The sequence below is a fragment of the Seriola aureovittata genome, chromosome 9 (assembly GCF_021018895.1).
Source record: "Seriola aureovittata isolate HTS-2021-v1 ecotype China chromosome 9, ASM2101889v1, whole genome shotgun sequence".
Classification (NCBI taxonomy): domain Eukaryota; kingdom Metazoa; phylum Chordata; class Actinopteri; order Carangiformes; family Carangidae; genus Seriola; species Seriola aureovittata.
In genome coordinates, this window is record NC_079372.1 from 6,190,436 (window position 1) to 6,201,031 (window position 10,596).

Genomic DNA, 10,596 nt, shown 5'->3' on the forward strand with positions numbered 1-10,596 from the left:
TCGGCTATAACACTCGGGTTTGTGCGTCTTAACCGGAGATTGGAAATTAATAATATTGAATCCTCAAAGTAGCCCACGTCCAGTTAGAGAGACAGAAAGTCGAGAAAAAAAAGAAGACCTTGGAGAAAGGTGTGGTTGGTTGACACAGACGGGAAGGAGATTTACTGGGAAGGAGATTGAAAAGAGACCGATAAAGAAGTGGGGAGAGTTGGAGAGAGGGTTACAAGCAAGGTATGAATTCTTATTTCGCAAACCCGTCGCTCTCCTGCCATTTATCCGGTGGTCAAGATGTTTTGCCTAACGTACCCCTAAACTCCACCACCTATGACACAGTCAGACATTTTTCGTCGTACGGTGCTGCTGTGACCCAGAATCGGATATATACACCTTTCTACTCTCCTCAAGATAATGTCGTTTTTGGGTCTGGCAGGGCACAATATGAATATGGATCAAACGTGTTTCTTCAAGACAAGGACGTGCTCCCCAGCTGCAGACAAACAAACATGGGACTCAATACACAAAGCCACATTGCTCAAGAGTACAGTTTGGATCAAGGAAGAGCAGGAGCGCAGGAGCAGAAAAGCAACATCCCGATCTACCCGTGGATGCAGCGAATGAACTCACACAGCGGTGAGTTTTACTACGACAAATAAATTAAGGAAATGGGCCAGTTTTACGATATGTCTTACCAAGAGAGTAAGTTACTTTTTATGACCCCATAAAACATTACTGTATCCCCTCGACTTGTAGATGGGCCTTTACATGTGCAAACAAACAGCTTTCATTTTAAGAATGATATAGTAGCAACAATCAGCAGCGTGAGACAGGCGGAATACATTAGGATGTTTTCTTTATTTTAGATAATAAAGCAAAGATGCCCTTTGAGACAGGATTTGTCTTCTAGTTAAATGAGTTTATTTTTCTTTGTGGAATTAGATTACAGTTCTGATTGCAACAACCTGGCTAAACTTCTGCTCAAGTGTTATCAGACCACAGGCAGCAGCAAGCTTGTTTTTTTTTAATCTCACATGTGGAGAAATGTGAACGATGAAATGAGTGACATTACTTTGTATCTCAGCAGGAGTGGGCTACGGGACAGACAGACGCAGGGGACGTCAAATATACTCTCGTTACCAAACACTTGAGCTGGAGAAGGAGTTTCATTTCAACCGCTACCTGACCAGGCGCAGACGCATCGAAATCGCAAATGCGCTTTGTTTAACAGAGCGGCAGATCAAAATCTGGTTTCAGAACCGACGCATGAAATGGAAGAAGGAGAGCAACCTGACCTCCACGGTGACTGGAAGTGAACAGACAGGAGCCTCTCAAGAGGAGGAACGCAGTGGCGCAATAGAAGAAGGGAAGGACGAGGACAAGAAGACAGAATAGTAAAAAAAAAAAAAAAAGGAAAAAGAAAAAAAGAAGTGGGAATAAAAACACCTGATGACCATTAAAACCCAACATAACTACCTAAAAAAAATCTATATGGACTTGAGAGCGACTTCATTGCATGATGGCTTCCTCGCAGCTCTCCCACTTATATCTCGTGTTAACCACAGGAGTGTTGAGCCTTAGAAATCCAGATTATTTCAGCCACAGTATGGCCCCTGTGACATGTGGAACGCTGAAGGTTTTTTTATTGCAATGTCACACTTGTATTGTGAAAATAAAAAGAAGTATTAATTTCTGTGTTATTTCCCATGCCAGTAAAATCTGTGTATTTACCCCCCCACACACACACACACACTCACATGCACACACACCCCATCCATCACTGTGAACTCTTTGATCACCTCACAAAATACAGTGTTGGTCAGACTTTAAATCAGTATTGTACATGCACATTCCACGGAAGGGAAGGACCGAGCGGACACTTGGTCTGATCTCAGTACAATCTATACTTGAATCGTCCGCAGAAAACTGTCCAGCATAAACCTGAAAGTTGCACGGATAGTCAACAATCCACACACACACACACACACACACACTGTCCCACACAACTGAAATGCCTGTATATAATCCAAGTAACGGTATATTATGTAAATCCTGTGAGGACTTATGTGCATTTAGCCGCTTTGATAGACGCTGCATAACATAAAACTGCGCTTATCCCTCCTCTGTTTCTGATCATTTGACTCAATAGGATTTCCTTGTGAAATAGATTTGTACACTAGTAATTCTTCACTTTTGTTTGGAGGTTACAAATTCATGTTTTGTCATAATTGTGTATCATGGAATAAAATATTTGTAAAACTTTCACCCTCGTTTTGTGTTTTTGGGAACATTACACCACCTCACATCTGTCAGATGACGGCGTAAAGAAAGGCCTTTGGAAATACGCGCCAAGGTTTGATATTACATTTTAATTCCACCATGAGGCAAGTGGGGAACAAATAATATGATGAAGCGAGTTTTTAAGCAGATTTTGGCTTGTTAAATATTAAATATGGGACTTTCTGATTGGCATTATGGGAGCGCGGGGATGAGCTATTGTTCAATAGCCAAGTGAAACACTGTGAAACACTGACATTCCCGTAGCTGTATTACTATAACATCACTTTTAGCGACATTTAAGGTTCAAGTCCATGTGCGTAAATAGAGTTTAACCAAGTGTGCACTTAACATGATTATTATAATAATAATTATTGTTATTATTATTGTTATTGTTATTGTTATTATTATTATTATTATTATAATATGGGACTGATGGTGGACTCGCAGTGTGTCAGGGACAGGGAGCCGGTGGCCGGTCCCGACCGTCCTGCCCCATACCAGACACCAGATGACGCTCTTGTCTTACTGTCCTGCCCTTTTCGCGCTAAAGATCCCTGCCTGGTCCTCAACAACCAACAGCTCAAAGTTTACCGGACACGTTTCTCCTATTCATCAATATCCCCATTGAGTATCAAAGCCAATTTATGACTGGCCAACATGTGCACGTGATCCCATACAAATACCCCATATTTGGGCAGCGCGCGTCGGATCAAGAATTAAAAAAACAGATACCAAAGCCTACTCCACCTATAAATCCTGGATTATTTTTTTAGGGCAGACAGCTCTGAATTTTCCAAAAGCGGCTACAAAGAAAAGCAATGATCAACAAAAACAGGGAAATAAGCGCAACATACATCCCGCAACCCTCTCTAGTTTAAAAAGAAAGTATCGCTGGCAGCTCAAAATGAGCTCTTATGTTGACAGCTCCAATCTCAGGCAAACGAGCGAGACAACTTCTGCTAACACTATGTTTAGTTTCGATCTATCTGGGCGCAGGTCCAGCTGCTATGAGGATGTTAATGTGAACGGGATATTCACTTGTCCCGTCCCTACGACCTCTGTTGAACGGGAGGAGATGAAAACTAGCCTGCGTGGCAATACGGATACTCCTCTCCCGTCAGGACCACAGATAACCATGGTCTCCAGTAGCTCGTCCGTGGACGCAAGCGGGCTCAGCTACGGCAGCAGCCCGCTGCTGGGACGAGGGGCAGACAGGGACCCGGAGAGGAGCGCAAAATCCGGCGGCAACAAGAGCCAAGAGAGCGAAAGAAACGCGGAGAACACGCAATCGGTGAAACGAAACACAAATGTGAACCAGCGTCAGGACAGTGAGCAGCGGCCACAGATTTATCCATGGATGACAAAACTGCACATGAGCCACGGTAAAGTTTGCCTATTTTCTGAAGTGCGACTAAGATGCTTTCCCTTATTCACTCTTAACGCTGCAACACTTCTTTTCGCCCGTTCCACTTTCCCCCTTGAGTTTTATAGGCCAAACGCAGGAAATAATAAAAACTCGCGGTCATAAATTTTATGACAAAGGCATCCATTGCTCGTAAACCTGCTCTGTTACGGTGAAGAGGTGATCTGTGGGGTGATTTATGGTGGTATAATTGGATAAGAGAACCAAACTGTGATAAAACTATGAAATAATATTACAAATTCAACTCCAAGTATTAGTTTTTTGCCTTCCTTTGTTTGTAGTCTCAGTTAAACTACATGTTTTACATTATCAGCCTGTGTGTGTGGGAGAAGCTTTAGCCTTAAATTGAACTCTGGGAAACACCAATGCCCTGACCCAATCATGAACTTTTCACCTCTAAAAGATTTGAATAGGGCTGCTCCTTCTCCATGCCTTCAAACCACTGCTTGACTATTTAGGCTGCAGATGGACAGTGAGCACATTTACTGCTGCTGCTGCAAAAAGAAGCTGCTTTTGTTTTGTGTTTCTCCACATGCAAACATCCAGGAGCACACAGCAGGGGTGTTAAATATATTTACGTCCAATAGCACAGGCCTGTTGCTTTACTTAGCACGCCTGTGCACGACCAAGTCCACAAATATAGAACACATATCTGGAAGACGTCAGTTTCCATTTTCTAATCCCACTATTTTTGATTTTACACATCTGTTTTTCCTCCCACGACCCTCCACGCCTGTGCAGCGGCATTAGGCCGAGGCCAGTGTGTACAGGGAGGCCAGCACACTATTAGTTATCTCATTTTACGTATTACAATGAGATAGGATTTCTTAAGGAATAGTCTTGTATTTTTTTAATGTTTTAATGTGAAAGGGTGTAGAGGCCCCTCCTTTAAACTGAGTATATTTTATTGCATCTAGTTAACCATCCTTATCAGCCTGACATAAATTTTTATTGCACGAATCCACAGCACGTAATCTCAGGTTTAATTAGGTTATATAAAGATATTTGATCTTTTAAAGGAGGGTGGAAGAGGACATAAATTAACAGATTTTTGCTTGTAATGCTTATTTTTATGGATAACTAAGCTTTTTTTGAACGTAATAATATTATTATCATCCTATTATTATATTTATTTACGACTATAATACTGCTGAAAGCTAACTTATTTTAATACCACTTCAGAATCGGAGGGTAAGCGGTCCAGGACCAGTTACACCCGCTACCAGACTCTGGAGCTGGAGAAAGAGTTTCACTTCAACCGGTACCTGAGCCGCCGCAGGCGCATAGAGATCGCCCACACCCTGTGTCTAAACGAGAGGCAGATCAAAATCTGGTTCCAGAACAGGCGAATGAAGTGGAAGAAGGACTCAAAGATCAAAGTGAAGGAGTAACAGTGCTCCAGTGAACGGGGTGCATGCAGCACGTTTTCAGCCCCACACTGCACAGTGCTGGAGTGCCGCCTGACCTCCGGATGAACTGCTAGGAGCAATGACATCATGACACCGCTCTGTGTGCTTCATCACCAATTATGTGTCACTTGCTGCAGTTTGGGACCTAATGTATTGAATATCACTCACTTTGATCAATCGGTTTACATTTCTAAATTAATTTGCTGCCCATGCGATGATAACCTCACTTTACTGCACGAAGGGGACAAGAGGTTGAGGGGAGCTGGGTCCTTCACGCTGCAAGGCTTTGGTCTGCAGTGCACAGAAAAGGCTGCACAACGCTACTAATAATCTATGTTTTTAATTAGGATAAGAGTAGTGGAGGATGGGTGACAGCATGCATAATCATTTCCAACTCTATATCATCATGGTTCAGATCAACGAATCAAATAAAGACAAAAAAATAATCCTGGCTGCTTTGGAAACCATAAAGACCATGATCTGTCCTGTAACAGCTCAACTTCCCTCCAGTAAAAAGCTACGTTCCCACCTCTTCCCCTTCTCTTTTTTAAGATGACCCTCTAATATGTTGCAGTGCAAAGTTAGGAAGTGGTTGGATGTGTGATGTGTCTGTTAGTGAGTGGATTTTCTGTGAAGGCACCATCCATGTTGTCTGTCATAATCCTTGTGAATCGAAATCTTTCTGTATAATTCAGCGACTGTGTGTGATGATATCTGTGATGTGCAATGAAGCCATTCCTCCTCTCCTTTGTAAACTCACGGTGCCTGGTTTACACAAGGCCTAGAATAACTGATAGATGGCTCATGTGTTGATTGTAACCAATAAAGTCTCATAATTAAAAGTGGGAAAATTTCCTATTTGCACATTTCTATTTTTTTTCCTTCCTGATATTAGGAGTTAATGGTAAAATTGCGCAGCTGGCGTGGATTTAAATACATTTCTGCTACAAGTCCACTGAATGAAACTTTTAAAAAATTGTTAGAATTTTTTTGAAAGAGCACATTTTCATTTGTTCTGTCCTACTAATCACGTTTCCTTATAGTCTGACTCGGAATCCACAGAATTTCACTGCCTGACAAACGCGCTCTGAAGTTTAAGGCCCCCATAAAACTTTATTGCCCCCTTTTCCACCACAGACAGACTCCGTTTCCTGTTTTGTCAGGGAAGGAAGAGACACACTCGCCTGTGATAACACTTCGCCCACGACACAACATGGATGCAAAACTTTGGTTTCCTGTGGCCGCAGACTGACGCGCCATCATTGTTGAGGCCATATGGCCACTTTATGATGTCGCCCTGCTCTTTAATCCTGGCATCATTACACTGCGGTTAAAACAACACTATCTGGTAGTATAAAGGACATTAAACCATGCCAGTTGCTGGGTGTCTGTACTCAGCAGCAGCTTTAGTAGAAGCAGTACTATGACGCAGTATAGCCCAGGGTTATGAGGTAATTTCTCTCTAGCACTACTTAAAGAAAATAAAAATCAACTCACCTCTCAAACTAATAGCTTCCTATTCAACTTCCTTGACGGTTATGAGAACCGGTCAGCGCAGCGTCCACTTTCTCTGCGCTCTGTAAGGCCTAACCTATACGTGGACAATGTATTGAATCCCTTTTTCTATGTCTTTCTTTTAGGGTATTTTAAAGTTTACAAGGTTACATATGCCAATTGCCCCAAGCAGGGCCTGTGAATGGTGCATAGGAAGCACGTGGTGTCATTTAAGTGGGTTTTATGGCCTGGAAGAGCTGACAAACCTTCGATATATACACATCATATATAATCTTAACTGTCCGGAATCGCAGCTGCTGGCTTCCCCTTATCTGAGGAAGAAAGGGCTTTGTGGCAGTGAGGATGCAGTACCTTTCTCCGGACTGTGTAGTCGGGTGGTGCGGAGGACTGAGAGCTGCTGCAGTAAGTTGCTTTTAACTTTGCCTACAGGCCTGCGACTGTGCAGTTATTTCACCAGCTTGTTATATTGTTAAAATGTATATGACTGTGACTTTGAACGCGTGGTTGTTGAACTGATTAACTTCAATTTTAACGGTATTAACTAATAGTGAATAAGCGTTTTTTTTTTAATAATTATAAAACAATTATATATTTTTTTTAACAATCAGGGGAAATGTTCATTTTGAGATATTCTCTAAGACATTTGGTGTTGCCTGTTTAGTCCGCCAGAAATTGGATATTACGGAAAAATCGCTCATGGTTACTGTTGTCATGAGGTTTATTTTTACGCAGCGTCATCTTTATATGTTTATACCAGATTTTACTCTTAAGAAAAAACAATAAAAAGCTGTATGTGTGAGAGGCTCGTAGCAGATGCGTCACGCAGTGGCAGTCAACAGTTTGCTGTGTCAGTGAGAGAAAAGAAAAACATTTGAAAAAAGTCAGGTTTGGAAAATAATTAGTCAGACAGAGCTATAAAAAAACCCATCCAGCCCACCCTCTCTCTCTCTTTTAAACACACATACTGACTCTCTCTCTCTCTTCACTTATCTGTGTGTAAAAAAAAAAAGGTTCAATACAGCGTGTAACCGTGGAAGGTAAAATGTGGTTTATATTCTGTGTGAGATTAAATTGTTGTGTTATAGGTTAAAATATGGTGCGGGCTGTAAAATACAACAGGCCCTGATTAAAACGCTTCATCTCATTGTTTCACCTCGACGTGAGGTTAGAGTCTGCGCTCACGAGCTCCTGTTGTTTTAGGGTCATGTCTGGGCCAAAGGCACAGGTTTGATTCAAAGGCACTTTCCAGTGTAATTTTGTCAGGGTCCAGACTCAGCTCCTGTGATAAACAGTGGCTGTTTCACACAATGCACAGTTCACGAAAACGCACATTTCTTCCACTAGAGATTTGTTGCGTGTTTTCCTGTTTGTTTGTTTGTTTGTTTGTTTTTGTGCACTGAGTTAACAATCCCCTGCATGCCCATCTTTACCACAGATATTACTGCATTGATCAGTTGGAGACGGATGAGGCACTGTGCTATTATAAGCTTGATCATTTTCTGTTGCTGTATTGGGCGCATCATTTAATTGCCCATATGTCTCAGAAAGCAGTTCAGCATAGAAATAAGATTCTCCTCTTGGTCAATGTGTGGAATTGCAAATGGCTGATTTTGATATGAAGTCTTGTTTGGCTGAGTTTAGTGCAGCAGGGACTCACACACTGACTGTGATGCAGCATCTGATCCTCATGTGGGAATTAAATATGACAGAAAATGAAACATCTCTTGTCCAAACTTTGACTTTCCAGGCTTCAGGTTCAGGGCACAACTGCATCATTGCACCTTCACGTGTCTCACTGTCTGATGCCACACTTTGTTGTATCCACCTCTGTGAGTGTGTGTGTGTGTGTGTGTGTGTGTGTGTGTGTGTGTGTGTGTGTGTGTTTAACATTTTGTCAGGATAACACTCTCAGCCTGTAGCCTGCAGCCTTGCTCTCAGGTGTGCAGGAGGATCAATTATACACTTCCAATAGGGGGCACTGTGTAACACGCTCCCGTGTGGGTGACACACTGTGGGGGCAATGTGACCAAGCCTTGGCATCGAGTAGTGTTCTGTTCTTCCCCAGATAGTATTTTATTTTTACCTGTTTTTTGTTTTTTTATCTGTTGCACGCTCATGTCAGCTGTTCCCAGTCAGAGAAAATCATCATCATCAACTCCCAAACGAAAATAAAGAATAAAATAAAAAATTGAGAGATTTGTCCACCACCAAAAACATATAAAACACCGTGTCTTTTCCTACAAATTAGACAGAGAGTTTATGTCTGTTGACATCTTCATAGAGGTTGCGGAGCCCTTACTGTCATCGAAATCATTTTATTCCCACGGCTTTTGGGACGAAGCTCGAATCAAAGATGCTGTTTAATCTCAAATTCAAACACTGCAGCTCCAAACAGTCTCAGATCACTACAGTAAAAGTGAAACAGTCTAAACATCCGTTTTCACTGCCATGTTCTGTGCTCTTGTATCCCTTTCTCTGACCTGTGGAGCTGACACTGTCATCATTCAATCCGCAGAGGTCATTTCCGGGTGAGCACAGACTTCCCTTTGTCTGAGCCCAAATAAGAACCATAAAGTGCCATTACATCGTTATTGGATACAGACAGAATTTATTTACAATGTGAAGACAAAGTCGTGATTTTTTTTAAAATGGACTTTTCGCCATAATTCAGCCGGAGCTGAAGTCCAGGGATTTCTATTCATAGAACATTTGCCCAAGGAAATACCAAAATGCTTGTAAATATAGTTTTACTGTCTGAAAATGACCCGTCCTAAATTTCTGTCCTCGGTCCCAGCCAGAGCTTTTCTAGGGCAGCCTCCCTTCAACCGAGGCTGGACATCAGAGGAGATCAGAGGCAGAGGGACAGACTCCAGCATCATTAAGATGAAATAATAAGGCAACATATCAAAACTCTTCGTTTGGTGTGTTTGAAAAACGAGAGATTAACTGCAGTGCACTTGACAAAAATAGTTCAGTGTAATAAATAAGAATGTCTATTCGATTATTATTTATATCACATGCTGCTCATATTTTCATTTGATTCGTTGTATTTATTAATATTACTTTTAGCACATGGTGGAAATTTTTAAGGGGGAGCAAAAACGAAATATGTTGCACACATTGAATACATTCATTTTAACATGCTATCAAATTTGATGCTGGTAATTTCGTGGATAATTTATTGATTTCATATTTTTAAAATGTAAAAAATTGATTTAACAAATTATAGGAATTCCCGTCTTTTTCAAGAATTTTAATTTCCCAATTCTCAACGCAAAAGAAGAAACTGAAAGAAAGAAAGTAAAAAGAAAGAAAAAGAAAAAAAATTCTAAGATATTCTAAATAAACCTAAAGGAGTTTTTTAAATCGAAAACAACTGGACTAGGTTATTTGTCTGGGAAGACGTTTCACCTCTCATCCAAGAGGCTTCATCAGTTCGTGTACGCATCTGACCAGGCTAGGACTGATCCTCCTTTAGGATACTATGACCTGGACAAATGAGAATATACACAGGCCTATTCTAAATAAAGAATATTAGATTTGGACCATTCTTGATCTAATTTTCGTTTCTTCTTTCTATTTTTCAGACAGCTCATCGGGTCAGTGTGAGTGGGACCGTGGATTTATCAGTAAGTGTGATCCACCTTGCTTCAGTCAGGAGATATGACTTTACATGGTGGAGCTTGTTCTTTGGCTTTAGGCAAACAGCTGCTTCCACTGACATCACGACACTGATGCACTCTTAAAGAATCTGTTTAGTCTGGTGTTTATACAAGGACGGCACTTTAACAATCACTGTGTTAAATACAGCTTTTTTTGTTACAAACATGAGATGCTGCAACTGAACTCGCACTACTGTCTTCCTGCAGTCTACTTGGGTCTAGTTAACAGCCAGACAAGTTGCACTCCTGTTGCTCAGGTGAACTGGATTTAACACTGCAGTACTATGACTCTAATGAACCACAACATTGTTAT

The 10,596-nt window shown here is 41.3% G+C and overlaps 2 protein-coding genes across 3 annotated transcripts; both read left to right on the top strand.

The window, feature by feature from the left end:
- Positions 1 to 3: 3 nt before the first annotated feature.
- LOC130174411 (homeobox protein Hox-C6a) lies at positions 4 to 2,257 on the top strand. Of its 2 annotated transcripts, none has more exons than XM_056384199.1 (2): positions 4 to 630; positions 1,079 to 2,257. In XM_056384199.1, exons 1-2 carry the CDS (start codon positions 234 to 236, stop codon positions 1,387 to 1,389), a joined length of 708 nt encoding a protein of 235 aa, XP_056240174.1. In that variant the 5' UTR covers positions 4 to 233; the 3' UTR covers positions 1,390 to 2,257. The 2 variants fall into 2 exon arrangements, with proteins under 2 accessions (XP_056240174.1, XP_056240175.1); XM_056384200.1 differs by having other exon boundaries at positions 1,082 to 2,257.
- A 587-nt stretch (positions 2,258 to 2,844) lies between these two features.
- On the top strand, positions 2,845 to 5,960 carry hoxc5a (homeobox C5a). The gene is made up of 2 exons (XM_056384201.1): positions 2,845 to 3,656; positions 4,880 to 5,960. The coding sequence occupies exons 1-2, from the start codon at positions 3,179 to 3,181 to the stop codon at positions 5,086 to 5,088; spliced, it is 687 nt and encodes a 228-aa protein (XP_056240176.1). The 5' UTR covers positions 2,845 to 3,178; the 3' UTR covers positions 5,089 to 5,960.
- Positions 5,961 to 10,596: the final 4,636 nt, after the last annotated feature.